General features: G+C 45.4%; 1 protein-coding gene across 2 annotated transcripts; it reads right to left on the reverse strand.

The window, feature by feature from the left end:
• Window positions 1–16,351: 16,351 nt before the first annotated feature.
• Window positions 16,352–21,398, reverse strand: LOC125551157 (probable proline transporter 2). Of its 2 annotated transcripts, XM_048714317.1 has the most exons (5): window positions 21,103–21,397; window positions 18,402–19,145; window positions 17,825–18,144; window positions 17,208–17,738; window positions 16,352–17,092 (listed from the first exon to the last, which is right to left on the reverse strand). In XM_048714317.1, the coding sequence occupies exons 2-5, from the start codon at window positions 18,832–18,834 to the stop codon at window positions 16,712–16,714; spliced, it is 1,665 nt and encodes a 554-aa protein (XP_048570274.1). In that variant the 5' UTR covers window positions 18,835–19,145; window positions 21,103–21,397; the 3' UTR covers window positions 16,352–16,711. The 2 variants fall into 2 exon arrangements, with proteins under 2 accessions (XP_048570274.1, XP_048570275.1); XM_048714318.1 differs by lacking the exon at window positions 18,402–19,145 and having other exon boundaries at window positions 21,103–21,398.
• Window positions 21,399–21,693: the final 295 nt, after the last annotated feature.

The raw sequence follows: 21,693 nt of genomic DNA on the forward strand, positions 1-21,693 counted from the left end.
GCTTCGCCAAGCACTATGGAGGAGGAGGAGGTGTTGGAGAGGGAGAGGGAGGCACCAAAGATCAAGGTAAGAAGTCCTCCATCTCCCCACTATATATAGGAGGGCCAAGGGGGGGCGGCCCTAGGAGATCTAATCTCCTAGGGGGGTGCGGCCAAGGGGAGGAATCCCTCCTCCCCAAGGCACCTAGGAGGTGCCTTTCCCTCCTAGGACCATTCCTTTAGGGTTTCCCCCACCCTAGGCGCATGGGCCCTAGGGGGAAGTGGCGCCCCAGCCCACTTTGGGCCGGATCCCTTCCCACTTCAGCCCATGGGGCCCTCCGGGATAGGTGGCCCCACCCGGTGGACCCCCCGGGACCCTTCCGGTGGTCCCGGTACAATACCGGTGACCCCGAAACTTGTCCCGATGGCCGAAATAGCACTTCCTATATGTAATTCTTTACCTCCGGACCATTCCGGAACTCCTCGTGACGTCCGGGATCTCATCCGGGACTCCGAACAACATTCGGGTTACTGCATATACATATCCCTACAACCCTAGCGTCACCGAACCTTAAGTGTGTAGACCCTACGGGTTCGGGAGACATGTAGACATGACCGAGATCGCTCTCCGGTCAATAACCAACAGCGGGATCTGGATACCCATGTTGGCTCCCACATGCTCCTCGATGATCTCATCGGATGAACCACGATGTCGAGGATTCAAGCAACCCCGTATACAATTCCCTTTGTCAATCGGTATGTTACTTGCCCGAGATCCGATCGTCGGTATCCCAATACCTCGTTCAATCTCGTTACTGGCAAGTCACTTTACTCGTACCGTAATGCATGATCCCGTGACCAGACACTTGGTCACTCTGAGCTCATTATGATGATGCATTACCGAGTGGGCCCAGTGATACCTCTCCGTCATACGGAGTGACAAATCCCAGTCTTGATCCGTGTCAACCCAACAGACACTTTCGGAGATACCCGTAGTATACCTTTATAGTCACCCAGTTACGTTCTGACGTTTGGTACACCCAAAGCACTCCTACGGTATCCAGGAGTTACACGATCTCATGGTCTAAGGAAAAGATACTTGACATTGGAAAACTCTAGCAAACGAACTATACGATCTTGTGCTATGTTTAGGATTGGGTCTTGTCCATCACATCAGTCTCCTAATGATGTGATCTCGTTATCAATGACATCCAATGTCCATAGTCAGGAAACCATGACTATCTGTTGATCAACGAGCTAGTCAACTAGAGGCTTACTAGGGACATGTTGGTGTCTATTATTCGCACATGTATTACGATTTCCGGATAACACAATTATAGCATGAATAAAGACAATTATCATGAACAAGGAAATATAATAATAATGCTTTTATTATTGCCTCTAGGGCATATTTCCAACAATAGGCATCGAGGGCGTCAAGTTCAAGAAGGATCACTTATGCGGTGCCTGTGAAGCAGGAAAGATGACGAGGGCCAAGCATCCCTCGAAGACAATCATGACAACGACTCAACCCTTCGAACTGCTCCACATGGACCTTTTCGGTCCCACTCATTACTCAACTGTTACTACTACTGCTTGTCTCTATGGCTTTGTCATTATTGATGATTATTCAAGATATACTTGGGTGCATATAATCCTCTACAAGTCTGAAGTGCCGGATGTCTTCAGACGCTTCGCCAATCGAGCCATGAACAACTATGGCGTCAAGATCAAGCACATCAGAAGTGAAAAAGGCACTGAATTCAAGAACACTGGCCTAGACACTTATCTTGATACTTTGGGCATCACACATGAATTCTTAGCTCCGTACACGCCGCAGCAGAATGGCGTCATGGAACGCAAGAACAGAACACTTATTGAGATTGCCCGGACGATGCTTGATGAATACAAGACTCCAAGAAAGTTTTGGCCTGAAGCCATTGATACTGCATGCCATATCATCAACCGTGTTTATCTTCACAAGCTTCTGAACAAGACATCCTATGAGCTCCTTACTGGCAAGAAGCCAAATGTTAGTTACTTCAGAGTATTTGGTGCCAGGTGCTGGATCAAGGATCCACATCACACTTCAAAATTTACACCGAAAGCACATGAAGGTTTTATGCTTGGATATGGAAAGGATTCGCACTCCTACAGAGTCTTCAACCTCTTTCACTATAAAGTGGTTGAAACTGTGGATGTGTGGTTCGATGAGACTAATGGCTCGCAAAGAGAGCACCTGCCAAATGTGCTACATGAAGTTCCATCCAGTGAATCAATCAAACTTATGGGAACTAGAGAAATCATACCATCCGAAGCTCGGCCTGAAGAGGAACTTATCATCTCTGCACCTGATCAACATGAAGACAATGCTCAGCCTAAAGACAATCCTTCTAACGATGACAATGATCAGCAAGAGCAAAATCTTCGTCCTGTTCATCCTCGTGTTACAAATGAAGTACAGATTGAGAGGATAATTGATAGCATCAATGCACCAGGTCCACTCACTCGTTCAAGGGCAACACAGCTAGCAAAATTCTTGGGCACTTCACATTCATCTCAATATCTGAACCCAAGAAAGTTGATGAAGCCTTCATGGAACCTAAATGGATTCAAGCCATGCAAGAAGAGCTTCAGCAGTTTGAGCTGAATAATGTATGGGAACTGGTTAAGCATCCTGATCCTCATAAGCACAATATAATAGGCACTAAATGGATATATCGCAACAAGCAAGATGAGCATGGTCAAGTTGTCAGAAACAAAGCTCGTCTTGTTGCTCAAGGATATACTCAAGTTGAAGGGATTGACTTCGATGAAACATTTGCTCCTGTGGCTAGGCTTGAAGCTATACGCATACTGCTGGCCTATGCAAATCATCATAACATTCTTCTGTATCAAATGGATGTGAAGAGCGCTTTTCTCAATGGCAAGATTGAAGAAGAAGTGTCTGTTGCACAACCGCCTGGCTTTGAAGATCCAAAACATCCTGACATGGTGTACAAGCTCAACAAGGCACTGTATGGCCTCAAACAAGCCCCTCGGGCTTGGTATGACACACTCAAAGACTTCCTGAAGAGCAAAGGCTTCAAACCTGGTTCCCTGGACCCTAATCTCTTCACGAAGACATATGATGGTGAACTGTTTGTGTGCCAAATATATGTGGATGACATTATCTTCGGCTGCACTAATCAAAAATACAGTGAAGAGTTTGGATATATGATGCAAGAGCAATATCAGATGTCCATGATGGGTGAGCTGAAGTTTTTCCTTGGTCTTCAAATACGTCAGCAACACAACGGCATTTTTATATCTCAAGAGAAATACCTCAAAGATTGCCTGAAGAAATTTGGAATGCAAGACTGCAAAGGCTACATGACGCCAATGCTAGCCAAACACCATCTGGGTCCCGACGACAATGGTAAAGAGTTCGATCAAAAGGTATACCGCTCCATGATTGGTTCTTTGCTTTATTTATGTGCATCTAGGCCAGATATCATGCTTAGTGTTTGCATGTGTGCCCGGTTCCAAGCGGCACCAAAGGAATCACATCACTTAGCTGTGAAGCGAATTCTTAGATATTTGGCTCACAACCCAACACTAGGATTATGGTATCCAAAGGGCTCAGAGTTTGATCTAGTTGGATTCTCGGATGCTGATTATGCTGGTGACAAGGTGGATCACAAGTCTACATCAGGCACATGTCATTTTCTGGGAAGATCACTTGTATGTTGGTCTTCAAAGAAGCAGAACTGTGTATCTCTCTCCACTGCTGAATCTGAATACATTGTTGCTGGATCTTGCTGCGCTCAGCTTCTATGGATGAAGCAAACACTCAAAGACTATGGCATTCATCTGAAGCAAGTGCCACTCTACTGCGACAACGAAAGCACCATCAAGATTGCCAACAACCCAGTTCAGCACTCGAAGACAAAGCACATTGAAATTCGTCATCACTTTCTCAGAGATCATGTTATGAAGGAAGATATTGATATCATACACGTCAACACTAAAGAGCAATTGGCAGATATCTTCACCAAGCCCTTGGATGAGAAGAGGTTTTGCAAGTTACGGTGTGATCTAAATATCTTGGAATCCTCAAATGTCTTGTGATCAGGCGCACATCCTAACACTTAAGCATGTTGATGACTTAGATGTGCAACACACGAAGTAAAGTATATCTTCAATCAATGAAGACTTACATTCTTAGTGTGAATATATTAACGTGGAATTTGACTTCGGAGCGCCACGATAATTGTGCATCGTGTCTGGGTCTAATATTTCCTATACGGTGGGTAATGCCACCACCAATTTTTTTCCCTTTGAAGTGTTTTTCTCATGGCGTTACATTTGCAAAGTCTTCGCATTTTGTTTGTATTCTATGTTAAAATGTCCTCATGTTTATCTTCATCATACTGATTTGGTTTCTGTCCTCTACAGCATTCACTTATAGCTATGGCTTCTTGCTGAATCTTTTGAACTAAGTGAATGTGATCGGACCCTAACCCCTCTATGCTTCTTTCCTAAGTCTATCTATCCAAATCATATGCATTCTATTGACACTGTCAAAATGTCTTCTCTGCATCCTTGTCAGCAGAAGACACAGAGACAAACATTAATCCGTTTTCAATGCTAAATCCTTTCACCTGAAACCCGGAGAAGTGGGAACGACCACCCGACAATCCAGACGTGCGTGGGAACGTGGAACAACCTCCGATGTGTTGCATGATAGCCACGTGTCCTTCAGATGTGAATCGCCAGGGGCACCTGTCTAATAACACTGTGCCGTCCCTATCCCTATAAATACACGTCTCACCATAGTCATTATCCCTTCTTACACTCTCGCACAAACCCTAGCGCCACCGCTAGCCCTCGACGATGTCGGCGACAAAGCACTTAGCTGCCGCGACCTCACCGACGCCGTCTTCACGCCGGCCACGGACATCGTCTTCTCCGCCGTCGCCGTAGGTGTCCTCCGTCTCCAAGTTAGGGCACGAAAGATCGAATTGCTCGGCCTCCTCTCCCACTCCGTCTAGCAGTTCTTCGTGTGGTATATAAAACCTCATTTTTACGGCCCCTTTGATCCTATAGATTCATCATTTTCTACCACAAGCAGTTTCTATTCACACAAGTTGAATCTATTTCATACTGCATCTCATAATATGCCTAGTATGTTCACTTATGCTTCACAAAGTAGTTAGATTCCTCACTTGTACTTATTCATGGATTCGTACAAATCTGGAACCAACTCTCTATCTATGAGTGAATGTCTTCGCACTATGAGGTCAATGTCTTCTAAACTGATTTATCTTCAAAATCTTCTGAGAATGCATATGACCTCTTCCCCTTCCCTCGCACCTTAATGCTGTCACAGGTACATTTCCATGGGAGAATCCCTTGGTTCTCATAGTCTGCATTCATTTGCAGAATTCTTATAGCATTATATAAATTCTCCGGAAGCCAGTTCCTGTCTGACCAGTAGACGGAAGACTTTGACAGTGTTGAAGCCTTTCAGTTTAAACTTCATGGCACCAGAAAAATCTGCAAGGAAGGGTGGCAGACAGCGTCGTGGCAACACCTCAAGAGATTTGCCTCCTGACCTCTATGAGCTGTACAAGACAGATCCGGAGGAGGACTACAATCAGCGAAAAACTCGAATCCAATGGATTTGAAGATATTGGGCAGAACACTGGTTCAAGTACAGGTTCGTGACCCAGGAATATGCTGAGAAGAATGACATCAAGCAACCCTGGGGAGACATCTTGTACAAAAATCTTCAACCCAGGTCCAAAGCTGAAGCCATTGAACAAGGCTTCTATCCTTGTATGGTCCATGGATCACAGCCTGCAGATGCAGACCCATCGTCACTGCTATGGTGTCGTGACGACAATCTGTTCAAGCGCAACCTTCAGTTTGCCAGGAACTCGGCCAAAGAAAACAAGAAGTCACGAGGCTTAGACTTCAACCCAGGCCCCTCTGCTCCTCGTGCCGATGGCACCCACGAAGCTGAACCCAATCTTGTTGGGCCCTTCTACAACCTAGAAGGTCTCATCACTCATATTATGGTTCAAGGGACAGTCGTGGATGAACCTGCAGACGATGCTGAATCTGATGAACCGCCTGCACCACCGAAGCCAAAGAAGCTGAAAAGGCCTAAAGCTTCAAAGCCTGCCCCTGCACCAAAGGTCTCACGGGCGAAGCCTCTGGCCACTGCACCTCCTGAACTTAGTGTGCAGTCTGAAGATTTGTCACGCATCTCCAAGCCCTCCAAAGTGAAGATGCCCTTGCAACCCACTAGCCAAGCACTGACCGCTGCTGCTATTCTGCGCAATGACGCCATTGATCTGTCCAGCGACGACGATCTTGGTGATGATGCTCTTGAGCAGTTGATCAAGAGCAAGCAAGAGGCAGAAATCTTCAATGACCTTCCTCTCTTTGATGTTGAAATCATCAACACATTCATTGATGAGTGGTTTGACAGCCCAAATGTCAGCTTTGATGATCTTCAGCTTCTGATTGGCCTCAGCATCGCCTTCCACGGAGCCATTGCTGCTGAGCTGGCTCTAGCTCAGAAGATTGTTGAACTGAAGCATAAGATAGATTATGAAAAGGCTCAGTTCAAGAAGCACATGGCCAAGCTCAATGTTGAAGACATTCAGAACCTCCAGACCATGATGCATGAGCTTAAGGAAGCATTCCGAACCAAACGCGAAGAAGCCAAAGGTTCTCGTGAGCGCATAAAGGATCTTGCTGCTAAATGTGTCCAAGGATACAATGAGGCTGAAAAGCGCAAGGCCTTGGGGCGACCAGGGATCGACCCCAGAATGGCGGCCAAGAAGAAGAAGAAGCCAGCTGTGGCAGAACCCGAAGCACCAAGGCAGAAAGTACATCCAATTGTCTTCCCAGCCAGTATGACAGGCTCGAAGCCTAAGGTCCCCACAGTGGCTTCAGAACTGAAGAAAACAAGGGCTGCTGAAGCTGAAGCCAGAAAGCGCAAAACCAAGAGCACTACTGATGATGCTCCTCCCTCCAAGAAATGCAAAACCAAGAAGAGAGATCGGGCTGCTCCCACAGAGCCCCTTGAGGTCGAGCCAATTTCAGTGGCTCGTCCTGCGTCTGAAAATTAAGAACGCCAAGTGGTAATTCATGAGCCTTCTTCTCCAGAGGCTCCTGAAGCTGAAGACAATCCAGCTGTTGACCCCACCGCAGCTGAAGACATTGGTCCCCACGACAATATTGAAGATGATGAAGTCCTTCCTCAGATCGAGCACCAATTGGTATCATCGCTTGTGCTCACGCACAGCGAACTCATCAGCATTGGTCGTCCTTTGATGCCAACTGCTCAGGATGCATCGTGGGCTGATCACCCACAACGACAAGACACCCCAAGTTCTCCCCAACCGCAAGCTACCTCACCTGTGCAAGATGACGATGACTTTGAGGCCCACACTCCATATCCACAAGCGTCGCCAGCATTACGCAGGCTTCGCAAAGGACCAAGGCCCCAAGTCACTCCCACTATGCACGTGTCTGAGTCTGAAGCCAAAATGGCTGAAGATATTCCGGCTGCATCAGCCGATGAATAAGAAGCACCAAGAGTTGAAAGAGTTGCTACACCCCTGTCCCACCAAGATGTTGTTCTCGAGGAGAACGTGTCCAACCCTCCAGCTCCTGAAGTGGAGGTTAACAACCCTGAGGCGGCCACCAACATCACCGCTGAAGCCAATGACGTCGTCATGGCTGAAGCTAATACGGTTCCTGAAGCTACTGCGGTGCCAGAAGTCCAAGCATCTGAAGCCACTGCAGCACCCGAAGTCAATGCTGAAGCACCTGAGGTACAAGCACCTGAAACCAATGTGGCCCCTGAAGCCCATGAAGATAATGCCAATGCTCCTGTTCCTCCTCCAAGACCTCATACAATTGAGCTGGCATTTGATCGTGGTCAGCCTGTTATAGTCCGCTGGCCCATTCTGGTTCCTCCACCTACTGCGGGTCCATAATTTGAGTATCATGTCGAGCACAGACCTCAAGTCCAAAAGCCCAAGCCAAGACTTCCATGATTCCCAGGCACTGCCACTTCACCTGGAGTCTTCAATGTGAATGGCTTCGTGGCACATAACACCTTCTTCAACAGCTCCAAGAACCCTTATACTAGACCTCACATTTCATCATATCGGTTCTGGAGCTATCAGCAGCGCAGCTACTATTCATGTGTCCTATACAATCGAGAGCGCATATTTCCACATATGCGCCTCGACTCTGAAGCTATAGCTGGCCTGCCCTGCCTTGAAGAAGCGTTGGATTGCTTCAGAGATGCTGGACTGTTGCAGTTTGTCACAGATAAGGAACACTGGAATGAAGAGCTTCTGCTACAGTTCTATGCAACTCTTCACATTTGAGGCTACAACAGGGATCCAAAAACTTAGGTCCTTGAGTGGATGACAGGCAATGTTCATCATGAAGCCAAAGCTCTTGATATCATTGAGCTCACAGGCCTGCCCACTCCTGGTGAATACTATGAACCAGGTTGTCAACAACACCAGAATGCCTTGGAAAGCATCTTTCAGAAGCCAGAACCCAACATGAGTCAAATGCTGAGCATGATGAAGCCTCTGCCTCACGACGCTGAATACCCGTCTGAATTCTTTGTTGAAGACCTAGAGTACTTGCCTCGCACCATTTACCATATCATCAGGAAGACTCTATGGCCTGTCAAAGGACATTCATCTGCAGCAAAGCTTGAAGGAGCAATGAAGACTTTGGTTTTCTATATCTTCAATGGCATCAGCTTCAATGCTCGAGACTTCTTCATCAGGCAGTTAGCTGCATCTGGGTCCGACATTTTTGGGTTGAAATTCTATGCTCCATGGGTCATGCGTCTTATCAAGCGTCACTCCGCCTTCAACTATCAGCCGTCTGCGCGCAATCATCTCATTTTCTTGCCAGAGGTTGATCTGTCAGTTGAAGCTATTTACCCAGAGCCGGCTAAGGATCCCATTTATCTTCACAATGTTGATCACCAAAGCTTCACCCAGCCTATTGAAGGAGTTCCAGCAGTTTCTCGTGTCTATCCTCTTGCTGGCAACACACGTGCCCCTTGCGCTCAAACTGACGCCACTGGTAGCACCATTGCGCAAAGGCCTCGAAGGCGATCTCATGTGCTAAATGACTGAGAGCTTCTCGTCCCGCTGCATCAGAAACAGGACAAACATCACGACTGGCTTAACCATCAGATGCAAAGCCTCTTGGTGGATGTCAACCGCATTCGCAATCTTGCCACCAAGAATGCGTTTTTCACTCATGAAACCCGTCGAAGGTCGTGGAAGAGTTTGACCTTACTTAGTGCTGAAGCTGATCTGCAAGACGATGGCTTCACCGAACGGTTCAAGTTTGACTCAACTCCTCCCAGAAATGCTCACTTGCGTCGGACTCCCTCCCTTGCAGACTCTGACTACTCGTCCTCAGCTGCGACAGTGAATGCCAGAGTCATCGATGACCAAGATGATGCAACTTCACCTCCTCCAACTTCAGCGCGTGTCGACACTGCACCAAGTTCTTCTGCACCACCGGACCTCAACGATGACCCTGCTGCCCCGCCTGCACCTCATGGGAACGAGTAGGCGCTCTATGTCTTCAAACCTTTTTGGTCCTCACTGACAAAAGGGGGAGAAGCATATGAGTTGATAGTCTTCAAGCGGGTCCATATGGGTGGTTGTTTTACTTTTTGCTACTTTTGCCCAGTGCTTACAACTCTCGTTTTCGATACATTTGGTTCTTTGAGTTGTAACACTTAAACTCGATGGTCGTTTGCTACTTATTTGCTACTCTGTGATGCGATGATAAATTCCGCATGTGCGATGATAAATTCCGCACTTAGATTATTTTGCAAACGTCCATTTTCCATTATGCATGTCATTATCTTCGTTACATCATATCATGCATGATGAATTGTCATCATAGGTTGAAGAGGATCTCCACAAGTACAACCTGCCATGTGCATTTGCATTCCAAGAGCAAATTACTTATATGCACATCTTCAGGGGGAGCCTTTGCAACTTATGAAGACAATACCCTATCCTTTACAATTTCACATATTTTATTCCCCGTTGAAAACTTCAACCAGTTTGTCATCAATCACCAAAAAGGGGGAGATTGTAAGTGCATCTAGTTCCACCCCTAGTTGGTTTTGGAGTATTGACGACAAACCTGGTTGAGGGACTAATGTGTTTGTGAGAATTGCAGGATAACACAGGTAGAGGTCCCTCATTGATTCGGTTTTTCTACCAGAGATGACCCCTAAAAATGTATGAAGACATTGAAGTCAAAGGTGGTATGTGAAGACAGTCACATTGAAGACTATGACAAGAGAATACATCGAGTGAAGACTATGGAGCGCGAAGACTTAGTTGTTTCGTCGTTCTTTTTCTTCTTTGTTGAGTCATACGAACCACCGTACTGTTAAGTGGGGTCCAAGTGAACCAGTCAGAATGACTGAAGTGATGCTTAACCAAAATCCTATGTCTTCGAGCGAAGACAATGAGAGCAAATCTTATCTAGAGCTGGATAAGTCAGCTTTGCTTGTAGCCCAAGTAAAGTTGTCGTGTGTGTTTGAAATCTGACCGTCGGAACACGTGTCAGTTCCTTAGTGACCCAGGGTCATTTCAGACAAATCAGGTCGGGTTGCCTAGTGGCTATAAATAGCCCACCCCCTACAACCATAAACGGTTGGCTACTCAGAGTTAGTGCACGGCTTTTGTTGTTTGAGAGCAACCCACCTCGAAGCCTTTGAGAGAGAATTCTTGCGAGGATAAAGCCCTAAACACCCATAGCCAAAGAGTGTTAGGCATCACTTAAGTCTTCCTGTCTGTGTGATCTGAACACTTATTACACTTGAGGACTGTGAATCCTCCAGCCGGTTAGGCGTCGCGTTCTGAGCATCCAAGAGTCATTGTGGATCGCCGGTGAACAAAGTCTGTGAAGGTTTGGAAGTCTACCTTGAAGACTTACCAGAGTGATTGGGCGAGGACTGGGTGTCCTTAGCTCAAGGGGAATAAGGTGAAGACGCGGTCTTCTGAGTTGAATCTCAGCCTCCCTAACCAGACGTACAGTTGTCACAGCAACTGGAACTGGTCCAACAAATCATTGTCTTCAACGAGTCACTAGTTTCATCCTTCCCATTCCTTTACTTACGGTTGGCCCTAGTGAAGTCATTGTATGATTGCATTATCTTTTGTCTTCACTGAGTGACTGCTTGTTTTGATTGGCTTCATACTATCTTCCATCCTGATCTATACTGCCTAACTGCTATTAATCTTCGTGCTTTCATTTCATTGAATACTTGACTATGGCTTGCTTAGTGTAGTCTACCTTCCGCTGCATGGTAATAGGTTTATTTATATCATTTGTCTTTGAAACTTCCATGTTTTGAAGACTTTCATAAAAATCGCCTATTCACCCCCCCCCCCTCTAGTCGATCACTAGCACTTTCACCGTCAGTGCGACTGACTATAGGTATTCAGCAACCTGCAGACTTGGACTCAACGTATGCTTTAGCTCTGCTGTCTGAAGAACTAGGAGATAGCTCTCTGCAGGTTACCTCGTCAGTTACTTCAACAGTCCACACTAAGAGGATTTCTCTAAATTCCGGTTGCAGCTATGTCAGTAAACCTGTGGAAGACATATATGCCTCTGGTCCAGCTCGTCTTGCTCCAGCTGAGGATCGTTGGTTTGCTCTTCGTGCCTATAGGAAGTCCAAAGGACTGTGTTTCATTTATGGAGAGCACTGGGCCAAGGATCATCTTTGTAAATAGGAGGTCCAGTTACATGTGCTGCAAGAGATGCTGGAGTATGTCCAAAATATGCCTACACATACTAATGATACTCAAGCAGAGAATAATGGTGAAGTGAATGCTATTTGCATTTCAGTTGCAACTCTGGGATATTATGCCTGCAGTTTCCACAATGAAATTGAAAATTCAGTTACAAGACACAATCTCACTTTCCTACTAGATTATGGGAGCCCTCATTCATTCCTGGATTGTGCAGTGCCTGCCAAGTTGAAAGGAATTTCCTCCATGCCTGCCAGTATGGTCAAAGTTGCTAATGGGGGTTTAGTGCCCTGTACTCAGCAACTCCTCTCAGGATCTTGGTCTATGGATGGACACTCTTTCCTCAGTGATTTAAAATCTTTCCCTTGGGCTCTTATAATGGCATTCTGGAGCTAGACTAGTTAGCTGCTCACAGTCTCATGCAGGTGGATTGGGCTGAACACTGGCTCTCTTTTCAACTTCAAGGAGCTCATGTGACACTGTTGGGAGAAGATGCTACTCCACAACTAATGGCCATGCTAGAACCCTATTCTCTATTATCTTCCAGTGGACAAGACCAAGCCTAGTACCTGTTGATATTCAGGTGTTATTAGACACTTATGCTCCTGTGTTTGTTGCTCCTATACTAGTCTTCCTCCTAGAAGGAAATGTGATCACACCATTCCCCTAATACCAGGTGCCTCCACTATCTCCATCAGACCTTGTAGAGTTGCACCTGCATTGAAGGATGAGATGGAGAAACAGATTAAAGAAATGTTGGGCTATGGGATTACCAGACACAGCAACAATGCTTTTTCTTCCCCCATGATATTGGTTCAGAAGAAAGACAAGACCTGGAGGACAGTGTTTGATTACAGGCATTTGAATGCAATAACTGTGAAGAGCAAATTTCCCATCCCAGTTATTGGTGAATTGCTTGATGAATTGGCTGGTTCTTGTTGGTTTTCTAAGTTGGACCTTAGAGCTGGTTATCACCAAATCAGGTTAGCACGAGGAGAAGAGCATAAGACTGCTGTCCAAACTCACATGGGACATTTTGAGTTCCTTGTTCTGTCTGGTGGCCCCAATACTTTCCAATTTTCCATGAATGACATATTGGTTTTCAGTGCCACTTATGCTCTACACTCGGAACATCTAGCACAAGTTCTGAAACTTCTACTTTAGCATCAATGGAAGAAAAAATTCACACAACTTTGATAACATCTTTGGGTGGATGGGCTTCCAGCTCACTGGCAAGAGCGCGACCGTGCCTCTTGGCGGACCAGAATTTGAATTCGGTGTGCGGAATATTATTTCATGGATTAAAACTCATTGTCTGAAACCCTCCCTCTCTTAACTAAAATGCCGTGAGGCTCCCCTCTCTCTTGTTGTTCTAGATTTTTCTGTAACATCTTTTCTATCAGAGCACGCCTAGAAGGTATAGCGGGAAGGCTTGCTAAGACGTTGTCTCGTACACCATGGGAAACCTTTGAAAAGAACAAAATCGTAGAGTATTTCGACATGTGTTTGCCTCACACCTGGATATCACAAATCTTGTTTGCAAGACCATCTGATTGACGAAGTTGTTTTTCACGAAATGCAAACATTTTATTTTGTTTTATTTTTGCCCCTTAGGGTATAGTGCAAAATCTCTTATGCACTTTATACATTGCTTAGCAATTATACTTGTTCCTATAGCAAAAAAATATCTCTTGAATTTCACCACAACTAGTCATCAAAGGGATATTTTTTTATTCCCTAGAGGAAGTCTCTTAGCTTTTTATTATGAGCACAAAGAGAGCAACCTTTTTTCTAGCATGGAGAAAGAGAGCAACCATGTATAACGGACTCTGCATCTATTTAAAAGATAACTCTAGTATATGTGGATTCTTTACCCTGCTTTAGTCCGAACCAAAAAGATAAAGCTCCAACTCCTTTATCTTAAAGCTATCTTTTGATTCTAAAACATCGATGGGCTAGTGCTTATCATACATATGGGATAGACTATTGACTTAATGGAAAAGCCTATTCTTGTAGACAATAACAAGATTAGACCACAACGGGAGAACTATAAGCTATAGCGACCTCTTGCCTCAAGCGCATCGCCAACTGACCGGACTATTATCGAAGTTATTTGCTCACTGTAGTTTGCTCGTTGTATGTTCGCTCTTGCTCCGGTTTATCCCTTTTTTGTTTTTTATCTTTTTTACCAATATTCTTTGGATTTTCTTTATTCTTTGATATAACTTCGGTTTTCTTTATTTATTTTTCTCCATTTCACCTGGTTTTTTATTTGTTTTTTCACTAGTTTTTTATTTTCTATGTTTTTTCTTTGCTTTCTTTTTTCTTTCTTCCATTTTCATTGATTTTCTAACCTTAATTTTCGTTGACTTTCTTTATTTATCGCTCTTTTTCACCGGTTTTCTTCTTTTCAACGTGTTTTTATGGTTGTCACCGGTTTTTCTATTCATTCTCATTTATTTTCTTTTTTCTTCATCTTTTGTTTCTTTCTTGGTATGCTATGGTTTTTTCTTTGTTTCTTTATCAATTTTCACTGTTTACCATTCTTTTTACACTTGTTTCTTTGGTTTTCTTATTCGTTTTCCTTTTCCCTTCGTTGCTTTTTCAATTTTTATTATTTTTTGGTTTTCTTTGTTTATTTTGGTTTTCATTCTACATTTTTTGTATACATCAAGAACATTTTTCTAGTACACTTTTAACATTTTTAATACATGTGCAACATTTTTTGTTGATACAGATTTTTAACATTTTTCAAATGCCTGATTAACATTGGTCAAATACAGGATTATTATTTTTGACTACGTGGTCAATATTTTTTGAACATTTTTGAATGCTTGATTAACATTTTCTACATATAAAAGATTAAAATTATTTTTGATACGTGGTCAACATTTTTCCTACACACATTAAAAAAATCAAATGCTTAACTAAACTTTTTCCAATACTTGTTATTTTTTCAAATGCTTGATTAATATTTTCTAAATACATGAACAACTTTTTTCACACATATGTTTTTGTGTACATTTTTTATATACATGAGATACATTTTCTTTATACACATTTGGCATATTTCAAAATGCTTGATTAAGATTTTCTGAATACATGATCAACATTTTTTCTCCACATTTTAACAATTTCGGATGCTTGATTAACACTTTTGAAATACAAATTTGACATTTTTAATGCTTTATTAAAATTAAAAAAAACTTGTTTGACATTTTTTTCTAGATTCTTGATTAACATTTTTCAAACACATGATCAACTTTTTACACACATTGTATATTTTTTTGTATACATGAGAATTTTTTTCTTTATACACATTTAACATTTTTCAAATGCTTGGTTAACATTTCTATTCAAATATTTTATGTAAAGTTATTTTTGTAATATATTTATTTAGAATATTTGAAGTATAAACGAAAGTAATAAAAATAAAGGAAAAAGAAAATGAATAGCGTGGAAAAGAACAAAAAGAACATGGCCGTGGCATCCCGCGCGCCCAGGCCAACCCATTTAAGGAGGTGCCTGACGCGAGAGCCCGCTACGTCTCACTATAAGTGAGATATGGGGCTGCTCAGACTATAGGCCCTCCCGAGCTTTCTGTAAAGCAAATGTAGACCTTAAATGTGTAGCTTGCGTCATCGAATATTCGTTTCCATGGTGATTTCTCAAGCACATAGAACTTATTCCAAATTCCGTGTCTGTTTTTGCTTACGACTTTGCTTGTTCAAAGGCGTAGGTCAAGCCAAAACTTAGGCCATTCAGTAACAACTCATTAGGGTATTGTTCGTGAAGCTGCAGTGATGTGAAAACCTGAGACTTTGTGGCAGTTGATGACATGCTGTGTCACTGTGTACAATATAATTATCGAGGACGAGTATGAAGGGGCAAACTGAACCTATGATTTTGAGAAGTCTGTAGAACAAGTCCACATCCCAAACAAGATGTACATCATATTCTGAATTTTCTGAGATGAATCTGAATTTTCAAAATCACAGATGCACATGCAACTACTCAACGATGTTGTAGAGCATATATGGACCCACAATGAAACCAATCAGTTTAATATTTGAATTGTGCAGTTTAAATACATTTTATTTGTGTATTTTCACCATGAACAAATACTATTTACTGTGATATTCATGTGCATGATGGTCACGCATGATTTGAGAGTTTTTATCTGAGGAGTGTGGCAGTCCGGCGGGACATTTAAGGGGCCATTTGACGTTGTCTGCTGTCGCGCCCGAGCACATCCGTAGACGCTTATGAGTGGGATTTACCAAGCCCGACTGTAGACGCTCTAAAAGACTCTACATTTACTTAAAAAGCTGAAGAATATGTGGGTTCTTTACCCTGCTTTAGTCCAACTCAAAAAGATCTCCCAACTCATTTTCTTAAAGCTATTGATTCTAAAACATCCATGGGCTAATGCTGATCATACATATGGGCTGGACCGTTGACTCAATGCAAAAGCCCATTCTTGTAGACCATACATTATGAGACCACAGGCCCTCCCCTGCTTTCTGTAAAGCAAATGTGGACCTTAAATGCGTCACCGAATATTCGTTTCCATGGTGATTTCTCAAGCACACATACACAGAACTTATTCCAAATTCCTAATCTGTTTTTGCTCACGACTTTGGTTGTTCAAAGGCGTACGTCAAGCCAAAACTACGCTAGGCCATTTTCAGCAACAGCTCAGTACTATGCGACAACACTGCTGTGTACTAGTAGTAGTTGGCTAGCTATTGTTGTCGCTAACACACACACACACGCACACGCACAATAGTTAATGGAAGCGCTAAATGAAGGTAAGGCATGCTACATCATGCGGCTAGTTGCGTCGATGAAGGGAAACTATCCTCACTCCTCAGAGAAGCAGCTTGCTGGAGAGTGAAAGAAAGAGACTCAGACATCGGCGAAGATATGGTACGTTTTGGAGTCGCGGGCGATGAGCCTGAGCGCGGCGACGGCGGCGGTGATGGAGAGGACGGTGAAGAAGACGATGTTGAGCCAGTGCCATGACTTCTGCAGCGAGGAGAGACGCTGCCTGTTGGCGACGAGGTACATGTGGTTGGCGAGCACGAAGGTGAGCGGGAACGTGCTGAGCGCCCCCGTGAGGCTCATGAAGTCCCCCAGGAAGGGCAGCGCCGCCGCCATGAGCGTGTTGACGGCCAGGTACCCTCCCCTCACCCCGACCCTGAAGATCACGTTGTGCATCGCGAACGGGCCTCCCACCTTGCTCCCGAACCGGGTGTCCAGGTACTCGTACATGGGCGACGCGAAGATCTGCATATATGTGCATCTCTCTTTTTCAGTTCATATATATGTACTTACTTTGCAGTGAACGGACTGAAATTGCATCCTGAGAAACAAAAACAAAAAAAAGTAGAAGAAGACTTACGTGTAGTGCTATGACTGTCTGGAGGAAGGCAGCGAGGTTAGCAACGGCCTTGATCCACACGGGCCCAGTGACGTTGTTGAGCAGGTAGGTGGTGGTCTGGTTGCCGTAGGCCCAGTAGCCGATGACTATAATGGCGTAAAGGGGCACGGAGCCGGCGGTGAACTGGAACCACAGCGCCTTCTCAATGTTCTTCACCACGGGCGCCTGCACGGTGGCCTGGATCTCCGGCAGCATGCCGGTGTTGTAGGCGAACACCAGGCTCGCCGCCGCGCCGATGGTGGTGAACACCCTGCTCGACGGTTCTCCTTGGATGCTGTAGTCCCGAGGCGGCGAGCGGAAGCCGTCCTTGAGCGACAGCACGCAGGCTGCAAAGATGTAGGTGAGGCTGAAGATGGTGGAGAAGCCCAGCCAGATCCTCAGGGCCGACAGGTACGGGATCCCGAACGCGAAGAGCGCGCACACGAACCCGGACACCGCGATGCAGTAGGGCAGCTTCATAGCCCCGTCGGTACTGATCAGCAAATACAGTGCCTGCACGTCCATTTTTTAGATATACAGTCAGTCAGTCAGTCAGTCAGAGAAACACCAAATTCACAAGTAGGGTGAGTCGGTCGTACCTTGAGTGCTTGCCCTGCTATTATGATGAAGCCTGTGTTGATCATGAAGAGGTTGACGTACTGCATCGCCCAGGTGATCTTGTACATCTTGGGTCCGTAGATGTGGCCGGCGAGGTCCCTGTACCTGATGTGACGCTTGCCGCCCAGGAGGTGGAGGCGGCCCAGCAGCGAGTTGGCGTACATGGACACGGCGGCGGCCAGGAGGAGGCCCACGGAGCCGCCCACCCAGCCCAGCGGGACCATCAGCGAGCCCGAGTAGCCCAGCACGTAGGCGCTGTTCACCCCGGTGGTCAGCACGAACGCCACCTGGTACCATGGATCTGACAAAATTCCATCCAAAGTACACACACATATTACTACTTGACGGGTTCCAAAAGAGGTAATAGCACCTCAGGTAGATGTGATGATCTAGTCCCAAACTTGTAAAATTTGATTAAGCTATACCCTAACTTGCATCTCATGTGATGTTTTAGTCCCAGGCCAATCACAGCTCGCCAAGTGGCTGGGCCGGTCAGCGCGTGCATTTTTTCACAAAACCCCCTGCGTTTCCATGAATCAACCCGCACTCACCCCTCACCTGAATTAAATCTGTGGTCCACGGGGGCCAGGGGTGGCGGCTGGAGACGAGCACCTGGCTGCACGCCGGCCTCATCCACCTCGGCGCCAACATGATCAGCCTCATCTTCGTCGGCGTCCGCCTGGAGCAGCAGTTCGGATTCTGTAAGCATCCGACCCGACCGACGACTCCGTCTAGAACGGCGACCCGACCGACGCTGTGTTGCTTTGTTTTGTCTTGTTTTGACCGGGCTTCGCCGCCCTCGTCGCGTCGTGCAGGGAAGGTCGGCCTGGTCTACCTCTTCTCGGGGCTGGGCGGGAGCGTGCTCTCGGTGCTCTTCATCAGGAATGGCGTCTCCGTCGGCGCCTCCTGCGCGCTCTTCGGCCTCCTCGGGGCCATGCTGTCGGAGCTCATCACCAACTGGACCATCTACACGAACAGGGTACGCGCGCATCCGCCCTCGTCTCTCCTACTACTGTATTTGCTTCGGTCCATGTCGAACACCTTCTGACATTCGAATGTAAACACCGTCTGCAGCTGGCGGCCATGGCGAACCTGATAATCATCGCCGCCATCAACCTGGCGCTGGGGATACTGCCCCACGTCGACAACTTCGCGCACATCGGCGGGTTCCTCACCGGCTTCCTCCTCGGCTTCGTGCTGCTGATCCAGCCCCGGTTCGGATGGCTGGAGCAGCCCTTCGGCGGCAAGACCAAGTCCAAGTACACGGCTTGCCAGATCGTCCTCCTGGTCGTCGCCCTCCTCCTAGCCATTGCAGGGTAAGCGTCGTTGCAAGATACAAACTCTTCATTCAGATTCTACAAAATGAATGCATCCTGTGTGGTAATTAATCTGAAGCCATGCATGTTTGTACGCAGGCTTGCCGTAGGGTTGCTGATGGTGTTCCGCGGGGTGAACGGCAACGACCATTGCAGCTGGTGCCACTACTTACCTGCGTCCCGACGTCGCACTGGAAGTGTGACAACTAATAAAAAAATAAGAGGAGCCTAGCTGTGGAGACAAACGTGCTGCCCATCCAGATAATTGCTTCAGTTTGGCTTTTTTATATATACTTTTGCGCTGTATAGAACTTGCACCTTTTGCATTCCTTTGTTGTCCAAGAGGCGTTGACTAGCAATTCTGCTTGAATATGTTATTAAAGCTCTGTAAATCACTCTGTTTTGTTTGTGGTTAAAGCGTTTGTTTATTCTTTGGTTTTGCATAGCCAGTCGCATTTGCAATGTTCAGAGTAAAATAGGTTATACTTGAAGAACCGAATCGTTGAATGAATTGGTGCGATCAATATGCGCTCGGCTGCTTGCAAAAACATGAGATGGTATCGTTGGCATGCGATTATATGGTTTATATTGTTAGGACTTCGGTCATCTTCTACTCAACTACGTAGAATGGTTTATATTGCAAGATCGAACATGGATGCAGTAACCGCAAGTGGGACAAACCATACACACTTTTCACAAAGGGGCAATCATCCTATAACAATACCGGCAGGGGGTTTTGTGAAAAAATGTGCGCGCTGACCGGCCCAGCCAATTGGCGAGCTATGATTGGCCTGGGACTAAAACATCACATGAGATGCAAGTTGGGGTATGGCTTGGTCAAGTTTTATAAGTTTGGGACTAGATCATCACATGCTGTGCAAGTTAGGATACCTGGGGTGCTATTACCTCATTCCAAAAGGCCGAAAATATTCAGGGGGTGTTTGTTTCCAGGGACTTTTTTGTGTAGGGACTAAAAAAAGTCCCTCTTAGAGACTTTTTTACCAAACGGGAGGGACTTTTTAGAGACTAAACTAGGCATGTGGGACTAAATGAAGAAGACTCTCAAGGAGAGTCTTTTTAGGACTTTTGGGGACTTTTCCAATAATGCCCCTCCATATACCCATTGGCCCGCCACCCCATGATGTTGTTTGATTGTTATTTTTCTATATACTAGGGGCAACATGGTCATTTAATAACCTTTAGAAAGGGACTAGGGACTTTTTAGTATCTGAAAACAAACAAGAAGGGACTTTTTAAGGACTAAGGACTTTTTAGTTGGGACTAGAAAAAGTCCTAGGACTACAGAACCAAACACTACATCAGATCCCTTGTGCATCCCCCATGCATGGTACTACTACTACCACCCAACAGCCAACAAATTCGCACGTGCAAGCAAACGGAGGAAAATTTTGTAGTATAACTTGGTGGAACCCAAACAACATGTCTGGAACCTTTTGAGTTACTACAGTTAAAAAAAGGCATAAACTGAACCCATGTGTGTTAATAATTTGACTATGGCAGCGCACTGCACTGGTGTGGTGGTACACGACAAGGACACAGCTGATGCTGGCATTACATATACTGTATGTGTATATATTGTCACTATCCCTTCCTCTAGCTACAACGGATGGTCAAAGGATGCATGGATGGATGGATGGATGGACACTAGCTTCCCTCGAATTAAAGTCTGAAATGGCCGCAAGAACAAACAACGGAGTATAGTCAAGGAGGGAGCGCTCGTCGTACACAGATAGATGGATGGACGGATGGATAGATTGATAGATTGTTGTATATAGTTAATGAGGGACTTGTGCGGTTGGAACATAAGAATGATCGATCAAAGAAGACAAAAACAAGAAGATGAACAAGAACAAGAACAAGAACAAGAGCTTCCTGTTTTGTGTCTAAGAAAAGGAATTGGGAAGGAGAGAGAGGGAGCGTACCAACGCCAATCTGGTGTGAGGTTTCATCGGCGACAGGCAGGTCATCAAGCTTGTCCCCGTGCCCGTTCTTGGAGGGGTTGGCGTCCACCACGATCACCTTCTCCGCCGGCGGCATGGCCATCTTCTTCGACCCTCTATCGATGTATACGCTGGAAGGAAGGCAGGCGATCGATGGATGGGTTCGGTCTGGTTTGGTTTGGTTTGGGTGATATGTATAGCAGCAGCAGTACTGGTAGAGGGCCGAGAAATGGCCGGGATGAATGAACTGCAATAGAGTCACAGCTAGCAGGAGGGAGGGGGAGGAGGTCTCTTATAGGGGACGGGAGTCATCGACTAGGACTGATTTCCTGGTCAACAATTAATATATTAATGTACTACGTATTTCATGTGCGCCGCGTCGTCCAATTAATTACTCCCATCTTCAATCCTCGCTTGATTTTTTATAGGAATGATCCTGGCTGGATTTTTGTTTCCATCACGTTTTCCTCCTGCAAAACTGATCAATCATTAACTGTAAAATTAGCACTACATTTATACTAGTAGCGATATCTCGCTTCGTCCTGTAAAATTCACAACATTTATAAATTTGGT

Source organism: Triticum urartu, chromosome 4 (assembly GCF_003073215.2).
Source record: "Triticum urartu cultivar G1812 chromosome 4, Tu2.1, whole genome shotgun sequence".
Taxonomy (NCBI): domain Eukaryota; kingdom Viridiplantae; phylum Streptophyta; class Magnoliopsida; order Poales; family Poaceae; genus Triticum; species Triticum urartu.